Below are 19190 nucleotides of genomic sequence, written 5' to 3' on the forward strand. Positions count from 1 at the left end.
AGATGTACGTATGAAGCTGTTTTTGTGAGGATCAAATTGAATCGAGTCGTATGATAATGTCGGAATCATACAGAAACTTAAAGACATTAGATTTGAACATAAAACGTTTACAGACAAAAACAACCGTGCAACCATGAACAGAGTTACAATACTTTAGATTTGTTACAAGACTATTGCTGTGAATAAGATATACTACAAAAGACAAGTATACGCAGCACGGGCATCCCTATACCGACAGGATCCCGCAAAAGATAAGACTCTAGTTGCACTAGTTTTAAACATGTTTTTGAACATACAAAATACTGACGATTTGGAGGGAACCTATACTACATTAGGGTCCTTAACTACCTCTTTGCATTCTTAGGTCAAACCCCTCCGGATTCGTCGTTGTCCTTCTCTGTTGGACAGTCCCTCTTGAAGTGTCCCATGACGCCACATAGATGGCATATCTGAGAGGTTTGGACATTGGTGGTTGAAGAAATGTGTTGGATCTGGATCCTGCAGCAACTGGCAGTATGTCCATTCCTGTTGCACTTATAACAGTGTAACGGTCGGCAACTACCCAGATGATGAAAGCTACACTCATAGCATTTCGGTAGATTTCCGGCATATTGTCTAGCTGGTGTAGGGACAATTGGGACACCAGAAGGAATGGTAGTAGGAGGTGCAGATGTCGTAGTTGTGAAGGTCGTTACCGATCGTTGTTTCTTATTCACCCCTCGAAGCGATTTGTCCTTCTTTCTGGCCCAAAACTTCCATTTGTTACTCTTGGTCTCGGCACTCGGGGTATCGTGGTAGTTTGTTGCTCGTTGAGGTACTGGATTGTCACCAGGATTGGCATTGTTGTTAACAGTTCCACTAACATTCGCGTTGTTAGCGTGGAGATGGCTCAGAATAGCTGACACGGCAGCCGAGACTGCAGCTTGAAAAGTAGCCGCATCAATCTGAAGGGTCGGTGCTTAGTTGTTGGGTTGATCGTTTTTCTTTGGCGACATGATTCTGTTTCACGGAAAGAAAATGAATTTGTGAGCGAGCTTGATTGAACCTAGACTTAGTTCGACTGTTTATGAAAAGAATAGAAGTATGTTCTCGTGAGTTTGACCTACATCCCTTTGATGCAGCCCTAGCACGGAATGAGAGTAAGTTTGTTAAATGGTCTCAAGATGTTTGTCGTTCAAGCCGAGGTATCTATGGTTGTTGAATAACAGGATCTAACCACTAAAAGGGACTTGGAAATGTCTCCGGAGCTAAATTACTATAGTCCAATGACTTGACTAAAGCAGGTTTCAGATAGACTCCAATGAAAGTATGATAAGAGTACTTGAATAAGAAATGACACAGAAGTTAGCCGACTGTCAATATCTTTGATATTCACGACGTAAAGATTCGGGAAAATGACCTTGTAAAGGTCTTACATCATATCCAGAGAAGATAGTTCTTAACAGCATAAAGACCTAGCCTAAAGTACTTACAGTACATGATAATTTCATAGAAAATGCCACATCGGGCATAGACAGGAAAAACGATTCCTTCTAACAAGGACAATAAAGTAAAACATCTACTACTGCCGACGGTCATCCCTCTGGTGAACTCTCAGTTCAGCCAGTTTACGTTCTACATCAAGTAGGTGTCTTTCGTACACCCGTTGGCGTACTCGGAGCTCTATGACTTCGGCTCGTGATACAGCTAGTGCTTGCAGCAGGGTTTCATGGTTTCTCTTTGATCTCTCGCGAGCATCTTCTAGAAAAAAGGTGCGGAGGGTATGCATTCTCGCATCGGCGACAACTTCGGTAATCTGATGTAGGGCTGTCCTGCCTTGAATCTCATTTCGGGCCACTCTGCGGACCAAGATTGGCAAGACCCTGTCTGCTGAGCCCCCATTGCTCAAGTCGTAGAAGCTTCGTTCACCATTAAATGGCATGGGTTGATCTTGTCCTTGGCTCCATGTTTCCAAGCATTCCACCCACTCAGGCGTCGGCCCATGAAAAGTCGGACGAGGGTTAGGAATTTGAACGGGAGCTGCCTGGGGTAGGTTCTCAACCTCTGGTTCAGAGTTAGCATCGTCCGAAAGGTCTTCATCATGGTGATCATTCATAGGGATAGGATGATCATTCTCTGGTTCTTCTCCAAACCAACCAGCAATGACCTCATTCGGGAGGTACGGGTTGCCGTGGGGATGGAGTCCAGCCATGTTATCTATGCGAGAATTGGGGTCAGAAAATAATTATTAGAAGAACTATCTAGATAATTATTTAGAAAATCTTCATTAGTTACATCGCTATTTGTGAAGTGCATACCAGTTATATGTAATCGAAACAGGATAGGCCTTCGAATATGTGACCTTAACTCCAAATTCACACAGAATCGGGGTAAAGTAAAATTTCACAGATTCTAAGTCTATAATATCCTAATTACATATATCCTTAGTGTATCCACTTAGCAACTATCAACTTAGTAATGAAGATCCTGTTTTAGTTCTCAAGTATGACGTACTTATAGTAACACCAAATACTCCTATAGTATTTTAAGTTTAATGTTATGTTCTACTGTTCTCATTGTGGTAGGGTTGGTAAGATTTTAGACTTGTTGCAACCACACAATTAAACTTAGGCACATGCTAGTCAATCCTCGGATAATATAGTTGATCAGGCTATATCTTCCCAGTTTTGACCATATGTCTCTAAGCCCACTTGTGTTGCCCAACAACCGTAATTCTTTTGTATTGTCCTAGTGACACTGGTTTTAGTATGAATGCAGGCACGTATACTTTATTAAATATTTTATTATTTAAAATATAAACTCTTGGTCAGAGTATTTTTAATCCCAATGGGTTTATAGTTAGTATATCTTTTATGGGTTGATATACTTAATTCACTATAAACAATGCTCTGATACCAATTTGTCACACCCCAAAACCAAGAACGGCGGAAACGTTCTGGGGCGGAGGACGTCATGTACAGTATCACAACAATGAAAAGTAGTAAACAAGAAACAACATCATCCATTGCATTAATAATATAATTTTAATACAAGTGTGTTTTATCAAATTATAATATAGACACTAAAGTACAATCAAAATAAAAGATGAGTCTTGATCGGGCTCCATCTTCTCTAAACCTTGCATCGGTACTTGTCTATCACCGACCTGAGGATACAAGTTATTTTGAAAGAGAGTATCAGCTTTAAAGCTGGTGAGATCATAAGTATTAATGTGTCTTTGTTTGTAAAACTTGTAATTAAAGACTTGACATTGTTTTGAAAGAAAGCTCGTATAAGTATAAAAATGTTTGTAGAACAACTGTAAACGTTTGAAAAACCCTAGAAATCCCTATGATTCCTACTATTATATAAGGGAGTCTTCTACCAAGACCTAACTGCTCTGAATGTAGTCTTCTACCAAGACCCGACTGTGTTATTATTATTATTATTATAAGAAATTGTATCCTTTGGTACTAGGATACTCAAATATAATTCATCTCATTGGTTATGTGAATGAGTCACAAAATAAAGGTAATAATATAACTAACCTAAGTATTACCCTTTGGTACTAGGGTAACTAACAGTGTTAACTTTAGACATCCGTAGATGTACATTTACCTCTGTTGCTAACAGCTGGGTGTAGGAATAGTAAATCCCTTAAAGTATACTTGTAATGGTATCAACCGTAGGCATCCGTAGATGTTCATTATCCTCTGTAGCTAACAGTGGCTATAGGAATGGTAAGTCCCACAAAGTATCCTTTGGTACTAGGATATTAAATCCAATCTATCTCGTCGATTATGTGATTGTATCACAAGGTAAAGATAAGAATGAGGATTTTATAACGTAATCTATACATATAAAATGAAATAATAACTCATCATATATTATCTATGTAAATGTACTCATGTAAGCGTGTTTATGTAAATGTACTCATGTAAATGAAATCATGTAAATGTAATCATGTAAATGTTCTGCGTGTGCTAGCTGTAACGTGTGTTCTCTCTCTATCTAGCAAGTATTGACTCATGAATGAACTGACTCATTTTATGATATAGTGTTCTCATAATAGTTCTAGTATCTTCCTAAACTACCCCTATGGTAGTTTACTAGTAATCTAACTGGTACGTATGGACAGGGATGTATACCGTTGCTACCCAAGGGTATTGAATGAACTGGAAGAACCTTTATGACTATATATGTACACTTGATACATATATAGGCATGCAATTGATAATATAAAATCATAAAATAAGTTTGGTAAAACTTTTGAACAAAATTATTATCTAAGAAACGATCAACTTGATGTCAATCTATAAAACTGTTTGAAAGCGTGATTTTGATAAAACAGTTTAAGTATAAAATAACATTTGTTTGAAACACAATCATAAATGAGTTTGAAACGAAGCGTACAGGGTAAAGTGTACAACTTAATAAAGAGTTTTAATCATATAAAATGTTTATGAAAATCATTTGAAGGAAACTGTTTGGTAAAATGGCTAATGAGTAGCAAATCATTTGAATGTTGCTTACTAATCACATGTGATTGATATAGTAACTAGCATAATTCTAATTGTATCCCCCCCCCCATAAAACATTTAAAAACAGTTAAAACATTGATTAAGGGGTATGAACTCACCTGTTGTGGGTGATACGGATGAACTGATGAGGTAGGACTGTTATAATCATATGAAGACATATGTATATAAACAATTAGTGATTATAACACTAATTAAACATGTATAAACATCCTAATGCGGGGAAAACACTTTTGGTCAAGTGCTAGGAGGCTAATAGGTTGCGACAAAAGAGTGCAAGACCTCTTATGGGAGTTTATGGTCAAATGACCATATGTTTTGGAGTTTACGGCCCAGGGGAGTAAACTCTTGTCCGTAAACTCTCAATAAAGTCCCTAAATGATGCCTAACATTTATACAACTCATGTGGTGAATTGCTTCAAGGCTTAAACAAGTGTTTGGGCTTCCTATTAACTCCTTTGAGGAGTTCACGGCCCTGGGACCATATCCCATGGAGATTACGGTCATAATCTCCTTTGGGAGGAGGTTTATGGTGTTTTCAAGTCCGTAATTTATCAAGGAATGAATCAAGGCAATTTTCCAAGGCTTTAGGAGGATTTATGGCACCATTTGGCACCACTTTATGGAGTTCACGGCCCTGGAACATCTTGGGTCGTGAACACCTTTTTCTTGGTGTTCTAAAGGTGTTTGCTAGCCCCAAACACACTAGGGTACTTGTCCTAATTAGTCTCTTGGCTTAAGGAGGATTTTTAGGGCATTTTGGCACTTAAACATGGAGTTCACGGCCCAAGAACTTCCTTGGCCGTGAACTCTCTTTCACCCTTGATTCTTAATTGTTTTTGTGTCCTAAACATGCAATGGTGGCTTCTAGTTTGAGTTCCAAGGCTTTGAGGGACAATGGGACACTTTTGGCCCTTAAAATGGAGTTTACTCTCCAAGTGTTCTTGGGCGGTAAACTCCCGAATATTGGGGTTTTGGTCCGATTTTGATGTTATATAATACAATCTAAGCTATATAATGTAACTAGATCGAAGTACTCACGATTTGGGATAAAAACCCGAAGATCCGTGAGAGAGAATTTGGCTTTTCTCTAATTGGAAACGTAACTAATGAATTATTTGGTTCAGATTTCTATATATAGTCCTGAGATTTTTGGGCAGAAAATATTTTATTCCCGGAATGAACTCTAATATCCTAGAGTATTGGAATAACAGTGTTGCACAAAACCCTAGTGCATCCACTCTCCTGATATCTCCTTAAGTGTAAATCCTGAAAAACTCAAACTTATACCCAAAGTTTGGAATTTTGTTGAAACTGTTCTAACTTCTATTGGCTTGATATGGTTTGTTCAGAATGGAAATTTCGGGTTGTCACATGCATCATGTAGAGAAGTTAGCATCAGTTATCGAGCAGAAAGCGAGGACCTGGAAGAACAAGATGGCGGGGTTAGAGGAAGTGGCATGTAAGCGGTATCCGGACCTTATGCATCAGAAGACTTCGAGGACGAAGTCTAGTTCAACTGGGGGAGATTTGTAACTCTTAGTTCAAGTATGGAATAAATATATTAAGTTTTGAGTTTTGCAGGGAACTCGACAAGTTAGGAGGCTCCAACTCGTCGTGTAGAGAGCTCTTCAGCCACATATCATGTGTGGTCTACTCGACGAGTTGGAAGGCCCCAACTAAACAAGTTGATGCTGGAAAGGAAAACCCTAATTTTCAGGGTTTGTACTTTATTTAAAGGCCTTAAGCCTCACTTGTAACCTCCCTTATCACCCCCTTTGTCCAGAGAAACCCTATATCGTGCCTCATCTCCAATTTTGAGTGTGTAAGGGCTTAAGGAGTGCTTTTTTTGGTGTTTATGTGAAGAAACTTGAAGTGGTCGGTGCATGGCTGAAGGGAGAGGCTGTAGATTCGGTGTCTACTATGTTGTGGCAACCATTTTAAGGTATAAAGTCGAAACCTTGACCTTCCATTGCTTATATCTTCTTCTATGAAAACTTATGGCCATTATTAGCCTAGTTTAGGACCATTCTTGGTTGTGAGCATGATATGAAGATATGACTTTAGATTTGGACATCTCAGGGCCTTTGGGGACTTAAAGGTATCAACTTTATCAAGTATTGGCCCTCCTTCATGCTCTAAGTCCCTTAACAAGCTTTGATTAAGTGTTTTTAGCCTTTAATGCTTTTCATAAATGTAAAGTTAGAAACTTTACATGGTATCTTAACCCTAGGCTGTTAGATCTGTAGTTTGGGGCTTTAGATTCGACTAGAAAGGGGATGAATATGTTGAGACAGGGGAAACTAGAAGAGTTGCCCTGGCAACTCGACGAGTTAGGTCAGGTTTTCCCGCTTTCTGGATACTGAGCAGACTTGGCGAGTTGGCTAGGGTTTTTCCCGGTTTCTGGACACTGAAGGAACTCGACGAGTTGCTAGATGCACTCGACGGGTTGGGTCAACATGGACTGCTGACCTTGACTGTTGACTTTGACTTTCACCAAGAGTTGACTAGGGTTGACCATTCGGTATTTTAGGCCTTTTTGGTATTAGGCCTTCTCGGATTAGGTCCATTAATGGAGTTATGGACAGTATAGTATTAGGCATTTGTTTTGGGCTTGGGCCTCAATTTTGGATCATATTGGGCCAGGGGTAGAATGGTCATTTTACCCCATGTATGGATTAAGGATTATAGTAAGGAACCCAATTGCTAATTGGGTGTATTGATTGGTATTGGCAGCTCGGGAAGCTGGCGGGGCAGCAGCTAAGGATATCATTCGGGAAGCTTCTGCATTTGAGGTGAGTCTCTTTACCATATCAATGGGTCTAAGGCACCAAGGTCGGCCCATTTTATGATATGTGGTACGCTATTTGATGTAGTGTTATGTGGCATGTTAGTTGGTTATATGCTAGGAGGTATGCTAGTTGTATATGTGGTATACTTGTATGAAAGACAATGGGGGATCCCATGGCAGCTGGATGTCAGACCATGTGGAGAGCCCATGGTTTTCCTATTAAAGACCATGGGGGAGCCCATGGAACTTGGATGTAAGACCATGTGGGGAGCCCATGGCTTTCCTATTAAAGACCATGGGGGAGCCCATGACAATTGGATGTAAGACCATGTGCGGAGCCCATGGCTTTCCTATTAAAGACCATGGGGGAGCCCATGGCACTTAGGTGTAAGACCATGTAGGGAACTCATTTCATCCTGGAGTAAGAGCCTGGGGGAGCCCACAACATCCCTATATATTGTATGCATGGCTTATGTGGTGTATGTAGCTATATTGTAGCTAATATGGATTGTGTGATTGATGGGGTTTATGTTGCTTTTATAGCTAACATGGATTATGTGATTATGTGGATTGTGTGAGGTATGCTCTGGGGAACTCACTAAGCTTCGTGCTTACAATTTTGTTTATGGTTTCAAGTATCATCAGTTGGGAAAAGAATGGTCCGACATGATCGCAATGCACACACCCATGTTTTCCGCATCATATGATTTTGGGATGTAACTCTGATAACTATTTCAATTAAGCAATGTTTTTGGAATGCTCGGATTTAAAAGATAACTATGCTTTTACTATTATAAAAACGAAAATTTTACCCCTGATTTTTGGTTTGTTACACTCGGAATTGCACTTCATCTCGGAATGATCTTCTTATCTTGGAACGTCTACTCATCTTGGACTTATCTCGGACTCAGCTGACTTCGATCTTGAGTGATTGCTAGAGGTTCACTTTTCATACTTTTCATGATTCAACAATTTGTCATTTAACTTGGAAATTATGTTTAAAATATATCATTATGAGCGAGTGTTGTAGACAAACATGTTTTTTAAACATCCGATGACATCTACCGTCATCTTCTCCAATGACTCCTATGACGTTAACATATTTTTTTGCCATTGAACACAAAGTTGAAATCATTTTTGTCATTGAACATGGTTTTAAAATCAATTATTGTGTTTAAGAATAAATCGTTTTTGAATACCCATGTTCAGAAAAACGTTTTTGTATAATTATCTTCAAGAATTTTTTTTTTTGCAGATAACATTTTCATCTCCAAAAATATGTTGCACTCATTTTGTTTTTGAAATCATGTTTAAGAAATCATTTTTACATGTGTGTTCAAGAAATTATTTTTTTCAGATCATGTGTTCTTCTCCGAAAAGATATTAAAATTGAGAGATGTAGAATATGGTCATTGGAAAATCCACGGTAGCCGGAGATTTAATGGAGATGTCTGGATGGTCGGAAACCGGTCAAGCCTAAAATACATAATAATAATGGTATATTTTGAACATCATTTCTAAGTTTAATAGTAAAATTAAGTAAAATAACTTTTAATGATTAAATGTGTACATGGTGCATGAGATATTACTCTTACAAGTCATTAACCATAATAATAATAATAATAATAAACACTAAATTCATGAAAATTATATTGATATGTTCAATTAATCATCCATAAAAACCTATCATTAGATTATATATTAAATAATCCACAAAATAAATACACATGACATGACGATATTAACTTAAATCCGCACCATACACATCGGTATTATTTAATGACCCGTGAAAATTAGTCCTCAGCTCCCAATATAATCATAAACAACGGTCTTGATAACACATTCTGGATCAATAGTTATTCGCTGACGATTACTATTAATGAAAATTGTGAAGATAATCGCCATTTTCATGTTTAAGATATAACCACCGGCCGAAACAAACTCCAGTTTCCTATTCCCTTATTCCCGTTTCCACCGTCTTTGCAACTCCTTAACCTAAACTCAGTCGACTCTTGATCGAACGAGTTTGCTGCTACACGAGTTGGTCGTTTTGAGTTTGAGTTACGTCCATCTACCTCCCACCACCACCCACCATCTTCCACGTCACCATCACAAGATTCTTTTTCACCACCTTCCTTTTTCTTATTAGCCCTCCCAGTTTCAACATTTTCACAACAGTCCTTCGACAGTGACAACCTAAGTCTCCCATCCGTACGTTCTGCTTCGAACTTTGTACCACAGTCAGAAACACTCACAGCTTTGATTACCAACCGGCCACCTTCCCTGTGAGGGCTCACTTTCACAGTACCATCTGAGCCACTAATGGAGGTCAACGGCGGCGGAAAGCCTCCACGGTGGCTCCGGCTCGCCACTTTCCGGTATAAATTCCTAGCTTTTGACCGAAACATCTCTCTCTCCTCCCAGTTAAGCTCATCACTGCTTTCACTCACATCACTCCCAGTTTCAGTACCTAAACTCTCCGTACACATTTCTAAGCTCATCGTACTTAATGTCGAAGCAGAAAGCTTCACCATTGGATGAACATAAACTTCCTCATTTTTTAAATTACTATTGGAAGACGGGTTTTCAAGAACATTAAAAAAACTGAACACATTGTTCTTGCTAACTCTCTCACCATTTTTATCGTCTGTCACAGAATTTGCTTCGGTATTCGGTTTTTGATGAAGTTGGGAAGGTTTTGAAGACGATTTGTGGGTTAAAACCGTTGATTCTGTGAGAGGAGGTTCCAGGCAAGATTGCAAACCTTGACACACTGCGGAGGCCATTTGATCACAATGTTGATCGATCAGAACAGAAAAAAACAGAATAAATTTTGTTTTTTTTTTTTTTGTTTCCAAGAAAAAATTAAAGAAACTTTTGGGTGATCGAAAGATAAAAACTTTACGAGGAACTGAAGAAAACCCAAGTTGTTTTGGAGTGGAAAATTAGTAGCCTTTGTGGGTTTTGGAATGGAGAGTAATGGGAAAGTATGAGAAGAGGAGTAAAGGGGTGGAGGGTGTATTTATAGAAGATTAGTGCATGTGAGGTCTCTTTTTCCAAAGAGATGCCACTAGAATTTATTCTGTCATTTTTTTTCGTAACTACTATATTCGATATTTTTACGTAATTACAGTAATATTCAATTAAATAATAAAATACAGATTTTGTAATTTGTAGAATGTAAGTGATTTTAACAAAATATCCCAATTATACGCGTTTTTTATATTTATGTTTTAATAGATTACCTTATATTAAATGTTATAAAGCATTTTATTTTTCATATATGTTCAAAAACTAGTTTTGATACCTATGTATTTTATGGGTTTATTAAAAAAAATAGAAATGAAGATCTAACAATTTTAAAAAATTAAATTTATACGAAAAAAGTAAAATATTTAATTATTAAAATTGAAGTGCTTATTTATCTTTTAAATTTAAATTAATAATGTAAATAAATAAACAATTAAAATAATTAGATTCAATTTAAAAATTTAGAAATTATAAAAAAATTACATTAATGAATTGGATATAGATTTATTATTACATTTAAGTATTATATGAATTTAATAAAATGGAGAAAACCATAAAATGACTTATAGGCATTATATGATCGGATCTATGGTCTATTGCCGATCGGATCTGGAAACTTTATGTGTTCAGGTTTCTAAACGTTTAATTACGGTATTAGAACTGGCATATAACTTTTCGGAGAGATAAGGGGATTATACGTCAATCATAGATAAAATCTTTCATATCTTAATTCTCGTTATTACACACCGATCGTCTGATTTGGTGTATAAATCGAAATGGCAAGAACCCGAAGTGGAGTCGGGAACGCGAATGGAAATAGGAATCAACAACCCCCAGTAATTGAACAAATATATGTTGTAGTAACCGCACCTGAGCCAATCACAATGGCTGGGGTATAAGCGATGATCCAAATGATGTTGGGTCGTCAAATGGGGGAAACAAGGTGTTTACTTCAACAAAATCGAGAGGAACTTACGATGCCTATTGAACAGCCCGAGATGAATGATGGGCAGTCAGAAGGAGGGAACTACAGTGGGATGGTTGGTCAAGACAACCCACCGATAGTTAGACGAAACAATCAGGATGCAGGAAATGACGAACGTGGATGCAAGTACAAGGATTTCATGGCATCCAAACCCCCGAGTCTTTCTGGATGCCCATCACCAATGGAAGTTATGGACTGGATCTCCGAGATGGAGACAATGTTTGAGAGTTGCGAGTGTAGCAACAAACAAAAGACCGCCCTTGTGGTCCCTTTGTTAAAGTCTAGAGTATTGAGCTGGTGGAAGCTACTAGCTAACACGATGCCCAAGGGAGAAGCAAGCAAGATGTCTTGGGAAGATTTCCTAGTGCAATTAAAGATGCAGTACTGCTCTTAGCAGGATCTTCTAGAGATCAACAATGAGTTCCAGAATCTAAAGAAGGGGAGGATGAGTGTCACCGAGTATGCTGCAAGTTTTACGGAGAAGATGAAGCTCGTTCCTTATCTAGTTCCAACTGAGCTCTCCAAGGTCAACAAGTTTGCCCACGGATTACCAGCGGACTTTGGTCCAATGGTTAAGCAAGCAACCACTCTGAAAGCCGTCATCTGGGCTGCTAAGAATATGGAGACCCAGATAAGAGAGAAGGGTCTGGAGAGAGCTGAAGTTGGTGAGAAAAGGAAGCATGAAGGATCTTCAAGGTCCAACAAGGAGAGAAAATTCCCGAAGTCTGGAGGAGGAGGAGGAGGTGAAGCAAGATGGTGTGATAAGTGCAAGAAGAAGCACTTCGGAAGATGCAATGGAGAAGTGACGTGCTATAAGTGTGGTAAGACCGGTCATTATTCCAGAGATTGTACGTTCGACAACAAGAAGTGCTATGAATGTGGAAATGATGGGCATATTTCGAAGAACTTTCCAAAGAAGAACGAAGTTGCAAGGCAAAATGCGCCGCTAAATCCAAAAGCAAGAGCATTCCAAATGATCATTGATGAAGTAGATGGCAATGCAAGGAATCAGGAGTGAGGATGGATATCCGAGGATCAAGTTATGAAGAAGCCATGCAGATAGTATCAGGAGGTGTAGCCTATTAGAGGCATAGTATAGGTTGAACTTGAACACCTATGTAATCGTTTAAAGGAATAATATAAAACCTTCGTTTTGTTATCTGATGTGTAAATTTGTTATGTGATTTTTTTTATGGTTAATTGGAAAACTACGAGACAATACTTGGGATGAGTATGAGTAGGTGTGAAAGGTAGTAGATGCATATACTACCGGAAGCACAGGATTCACGCTTGGATCAGGGAAAGTCACAAGGTTACCAAGAAGCTAGTAATTGATTTCGTTTTATTCAAGTATGTCGTTACCATCGTTTAGGTAATGACTAAGAAGGTTGTTGTTATTCCGACCCTAGTGGTCATATCAAATTGAGTCCGACTACGATGAGTATGTTACGTGGTTCAGAGAACCAAGTTCGATGTGGCATCTGACTTAAGCCGTAAGATTGAAATAAAAGATGATCAAAGAGATCAGTAGAGGTATCGCGATAGTTGCTTGTAGCTACAAATGCTACCTTTTAAGATGTGATTAGAACATGAAGGAAGGTATAGTCTGTTCTGGAATTTGACTCTAAAAGACCTAAGTCCAAGCAATGCATCATACGATGAGAGGTCATTAGAACATGACCCATCGGTCTATTATGATAATCGAAGGAAAAAGCTTATCTCAAGTTTGTTAAAGAAGGAGTCTCCAACAAAGATCGGATTGTGACATATAACATTGGATGGAGAACGGGTCCAAGATCGGGCACCGCCTGCAGTTAAGAAGTCTTTGAGTTAGATACTTGTTCGAAGAAACATGAAAGTTACGGTTATTACCTAGGATGAAGAGATAACGTATGGAGTCATCATGTGAGTCCTATTTCGTTGATGATTCTGGGACGTAATCATCCTAAGGGGGAGATAACTGTAACGCCCATAGATTCGGGCAAGTCAATTTAGAGATAATAGGGGTCGAAAAAGACTTTTCGACAAAATATTATTTAGAATAAATAATCTTAACCAAGTTGTATAATATGTCTCAAGGGTTCCGTACATATAAAGAGCGCCGAAATCCGAGTTATGACAAAGAATGTAACGACCATAAAAATGCAACCAATTTTAACTTTTCAAAAACAACCCGATTTCATTAAATTATTACAAAAAGGTTTTCAATACAAATGATTTAGAGTATTCCCAGAATCACATCACAACATAAACATGAGGAGCGGTACGATCACGCCTTTGCCTTGCTACGGTCTCCTGAAGAACCTGAAAAACATTAAACCACAACTGTAAGCCCGAAAGCTTAGTGAGATATCCCCAAAATACCAACCACATATACCACACACGCATAACATGCCATATCATATCCGATCACAGAACAGTCATGCACTTCGGGTCTACTGTGTGACTGGTCCGCCGCACCGACCAACAATCCACCTGGTCCACCCTCCGAGTCTAGCCATATACATCGAGTCTACAGTGTGATTGGTCCGCCCGCTCCGGGCCTTCAATCCTCTTGGTCCACTCTCTGAGTCTACAGTATGACTGGTCCGTCCGCACCGGGCCTTCAGTCAGCCTGGTCCACTCTCTGAGCCTCGGCACGTCTGGCCCGCCCTCTTGGGGCCTACAGCATATCCGGACCACTCGTTGGGTCTTCGGGACAACCGGTCCGCCCTGGGTATCTTGGCCTACAGCACAAAGTAGGACCCGCCTCAACCCAACCCCAGTCAACCAACCATGTGCACATAAACATACAATTATATAACCATTCACAGTCAACAATCCGATCTGGCAGATCACATAACATATCATCATTCTAACCAGGATACCGACCTAACCGGTCACTAGCATAGCATCAACCTACATATCAGGATACCGACCTCAACCAGGTCTCTAACATATACCACCCTAGCTACCAGGATGCAACATATCAAAGCAATAACATAACAACAAACACTCGGATCTCAATCCGATAAAGGGTCGGCCTTGGTGCCTTAGACCCTGTTGATATAGTGAGGATAACTCACCTCGCACTGCCGAAACTCTGAACTGAAAAAGCAGATTATCGAATCACCGACTCATCGAAAATCCCGAACTAGCCAACATAGCACAAATAATCATTAGGCTAAGCACAATACCCTTCCAAGGGTAAATTGACCATTTTACCCTTAACTCAATCCGGCCCAACACTAGGTAAGCTCCCAAGCCCACCAATGGTCCAAAGTCCAGGAGTCCAAAGCAAAGCTCATTATTGGCCCAATTTACTAAATTGGGCCCACCCCACCAAATGGGCCTAAACTCATGATCCATAACAACCAATGGGCCCACAATACTCTATCCATAATGTCCAGTCACGGCCCAAATTCCAGTAGCCCAATAACAGCCTAAACTATAAGGCCCAAATTGAAAATGCCACAGATGGGGTACGCTGGGCGTACCTTTCTTGGTACGGTGGGCGTACCTTTCTTGGTACGCTGGGGGTACAATAATTCTCACAATAAGGGATCGGGACACTGGCCCGCTACGCTGGGCGTACTCATAGGTTACGCGGGGCGTAACCTCACTACTCAACAACATCACATAACGTCTTAATGGTTTAAGCTCTTAAGCCCAAACTTCAGATCCTTTGGCCAAATATTTCTAGGATTCATAAAGTCTCAAACTTTATTACTTGGGACGTCCATAAAGCTCTTAATCCAAGGTCTTAATCCATTAAGACCCACTTATCTCACACATAGAACAACCTCCGCCCTTGGGACCTCATTTTTCTCACTCAAGACCTCTCCTAAGGTCTGAAAGGACAGATAATCTTGACCAACTCGAAACATGCAACAAGATGAGTACTTTTGGGACAAGAATGGTGGAAAAGCTTCACAACACATAGATCTACACAATATGAATGTCAAGCAAGAAGCTTTATACCTCAAATAGGCTCCAAAGGATGATATCTTCCCAGATCTATAAGCTCCAGCCGTTCCTCTCCTTCTTTGACAACTTCTCCTTTCTTCCTTTATGCTCTCCTTTGCTAATCCAAGCTTTTCAATACCAAACACACCCAATCAAGGAGGTGGGACGGCTATCTTAGGGTTTCTGAGGTTATGAGAGTGATTATGGAGGCTAAGGAGGAAGCCTTTATGTTCGTTATATAGTGGTTGCCTTAAAATTAGGGTTTTGGGGATTCTGAGAGTACGCCGGGCGTACTCACTCAAACACCCGTGTTTCTTCCTCCACTACGTTGGGCGTACGTCCAGCTTACGCTGGGCGTACCCAGCATGATCCCTTTTTCATGCATGGTCTTCCCTTTCCACTTTTCCCATAAAAAGACCAACATTACCCTTTCTCTTAAATCTCAAGGACTCATACATAAATACTTTTAGGAATGGGGTGTTACAAAGAAGTTATGACCCGTCGAAGTTTCACGACGGAACCGACACGACACCGGGAAGACCTAAATAGTGAGTTTATGATAGAGCGACTTTTAGCCTTATTAATCTAAATGAAAGTCATATAATATGTTAACCTGAGAGTATCCATAAAAAGAACGCCCAAATCTGACTTCGTATGAGGAAGTTATGATTTTTCGAAGTTTCAGCTTCGCAGTGTACGGCCTGAAACTCGAATTTTAGTTCGAGCGGTTTTTGGCCTACGTGACCTAAATGATAATTGAAGATCTCATTAATAGGAATTCAACGTTGAAAAGACAGATGAAAACGGAGTCCGTATGAAGGGGTTACGAATTTTTCGCGGTCATTTAACAGTCTAATCTCCTCGTACAGTTAAATTTAATATCGGTCGAGAATTAGCCGATGGAGTCTAAATGAAATTTGTAGATCTTGTTTTTACCTACGCGTGGATATAAAGAACGTCGAGAACGGATTTCGTAAGCGAAAGTTATGAATTTTTTAAAATCGGTTGGTTTCCACCCTGTGTGCGATGCCACGTGTCAACACCAGGCTGTGGTTGGCTGTAGCCAGCCTGGCTCACGATGTGAATATCAAAAATTCACAACGTGAACCTTCCTCTAGCCTCCTATAAATAGAATCACCCCTCTCCTTTATTCCTCACACCTTAACCCTTCATTCATCTCTTTATACTCTCTCGCTCTAAGCCCTAAACCCCCCCCCCCCCCCGAAAAGCCTAGGGAACCTCCCTAGCACGAGGCAGAAGCCCCAAACCGCCCAACGGCTCCTAAAAGAAGAGCCTTTCGGCTCGGTAACGCTGCTCCAGCGAAGCCCGGTTTTGAGAAAAACTCGTTGTAAGTGAGCTACGCCTAACCTATCTTTAGTATAGCTTATGATTCAATATAGTAACGTTATTAGGACCTTATAATAAATCCTTGGGCTATTATTATGGGTTATATAAGGATTGTTTAACGCTTATATAATAGTAATAATAGCTAGATTATTAATTAGTCTCGGTGAATAATAGACTAAACTCTAGTGGTAATGATACTAGGTTTTGTCCGAAGGAAATTGTTTTGAGATAACGAAGCGTTGTCCGAGTACAAAGTCACCACCTAACCAGGTGAGTGCATGGTCCCTTTCATCTTACACATAGATATGAAGTATTTTATATAAATTACGTGCCATGTGTGCATATTATCTGGATACTTGTTTTCTATGCTGGATGAATGATTTTATACATGTTTTAAATGATTTAAACTATATATTTATTTTATATCTACAAATATGTTGATATAAAACATGGTTAGATGAAATAGTTGATGTGTGACGAAATAAAATGATGAGATATAGGTGATGATAGGAAGGTGATGATAATTAGGTGGGGATAGATAGGTGATGATGAATCGGTGATGTAGGCTGAAAGATACTATAACCTTGTCCGACAATTTGGAGATGTAGTCATCTACCAGAGTATAGATGGCAACCGCGGACTATTATAGACAACCCTGTGGAAACACCAGCAGGCTCATAACCTGTAGGTGATGAATTACGAGTTCAGGCGATGTTGTAACTACGTATTCATGCGATGATACTCTAACCCTTTACTATGAATTACGAGTTCAGGCGATGTTGTAACTACATATTCATACGATGATGCCCTAACCCTTGTTGGGCACGTATTGAGGGAGTAATCCATGAATCAATATTGTCCATGCGATGTAGGCGATGATCCTTAGGGAGAGTCCTTAGGAACAAACATATAAGGAAATGCGATGTAAGGAGATGAGACGTAAATATGATGTGGGAGACAACCCTTAGGATAAATCCTTAGGGAAGGTACTTAGGAATAAAGAAGATAATGAGGATGGATAATTGGGTTAATGTTTGATGATTAAACAAAGTAATTATATTATTGTGGGTTGAAAACCCTATGTACTCACCAGGTTTCCCAACCTGACCCACTCAGTTTACTTGTATCACAAGTGACAATGTGAAGTTACATTACACTGAGAGATTAAGGAGATATAGATCACTAGTGTAAATGAATGTAAGTTATGTTTATGCTTATGTTTCTGTATTGACGATGACATCCCAAATGTTTTAAAAAGAATAAAAATACATTTCTTCGGAAATGCTTTGATAATGAAATTATCATGTTTCTATGGGAACAAATTACGCAACGTTTTTATTAAAAGAGATACTCTGATTTTTATAAAGCATAAACAAAATCAGTCTTTTCTGGCTGTGAAAATGGGGATGTCACAAATATGGACCTATTTTCATGTGGGTGATGTAAATTTAGATGATCTGGGGGTTCGGTTTGTGTATTGGAGCCAAAGGGTATTTTGGTAAGATGTCAGCTCTCAATTTTATAGAAATTGGATTTTTGTTAGAGAAATTTTAAGGTGTTTATGAGATGATAAAAGCGTAGAGCTTCTCGTTACCTTTTCATGTATATAAGGATCGTTGAAATCGGATTTATAATGAAGAAGTTATGGCCTTCGGAAGAATTTAGGGTTTAAGGAAAACCCTAGTACGCGGGGCGTACATGGGGAGTACGCAAGGCGTCCTTGTGCAAGGACCATTATGCGAGGCAAACATTGGCATACGCTGAGAGTAGTCAGCAGATTGATCGTGAAGCCTCGACCTCGTGCACTGGGCGTACAAGGAGTACGTTTGGCATACGAGGAGTGCAAGGAACCTTAATATAAGTGTATTGTACCCTATTTAAGCACCTTAAGTCTTTAGGGTTGTCCTATTTACCAGCCCCTAAACCTCCTACAACCCTAAATCGACCCTTAAGCCATCTTTGTGGTATTCTTGAGCTCTTGAGAAGATTTTGGTGGTTATTTTGCCCTTTGTGGAGGAAGTAAAGAAGATTGAAAGTGCTTTGCTTGGTGAGGAGGTTATAGATCCAGAATCACCACCCTTGTTGCAATCTTATTAAGGTATCAAGTTCAAACCTTGTCTTCTCCATGCTTAGATCTCTTCATATCTTAGTTTTTATGCTTTTTGTCCCTTTTTGGGTTGGTGGAATTGGGACATTTTAAGGACTTATTCTTTTAGATCTAAGCTTATTATGGATTCCTTAAGAATAAGGTGCAAGCTTTATGGGATTTTTGGTTACAAGCATGCATTAAGTCACCTATTAAGTCATTTTAATCTTTGAGAGCTTCTTTTATCCATGCATGAAAGTAAAGTTAGCAACTTTACGTGATAATCCAGCTCATGGATGTCAGATCTACGTTTTGGATAATGTCTTAAAGGATTAAGGGCTAAATTAGGAAGATGGCTTAATGGGAGAAGTACATTGGGCGTACAAGCCAGTACACGCAACATACAAGCCCTAAAGCATGTACTCTTAGCGTACAGCTGAGTACGCCCCTCATATTCAGTCAGTGGGCTTCAGAAGTTTTGGGCTTTGG

General features: G+C 39.4%; 1 protein-coding gene across 1 annotated transcript; it reads right to left on the minus strand.

The window, feature by feature from the left end:
• Positions 1-8934: 8934 nt before the first annotated feature.
• LOC145070923 (uncharacterized) lies at positions 8935-10285 on the minus strand. The gene has a single exon (XM_079017876.1). It carries the CDS (start codon positions 10092-10094, stop codon positions 9222-9224), a length of 873 nt encoding a protein of 290 aa, XP_078874002.1. The 5' UTR covers positions 10095-10285; the 3' UTR covers positions 8935-9221.
• Between the last annotated feature and the right edge of the window lie 8905 nt (positions 10286-19190).

This window comes from Lactuca serriola, chromosome 8 (genome assembly GCF_051521515.1).
Source record: "Lactuca serriola cultivar US96UC23 chromosome 8, Lser_US96UC23_V15, whole genome shotgun sequence".
Lineage (NCBI taxonomy): Eukaryota > Viridiplantae > Streptophyta > Magnoliopsida > Asterales > Asteraceae > Lactuca > Lactuca serriola.

Coding starts and splice junctions, on each gene's coding strand:
- LOC145070923 (XM_079017876.1), bottom strand. CDS start 10,094: ATGGCCTCCGCAGTGTGTCAAGGTTTGCAATCTTGCCTGGAACCTCCT.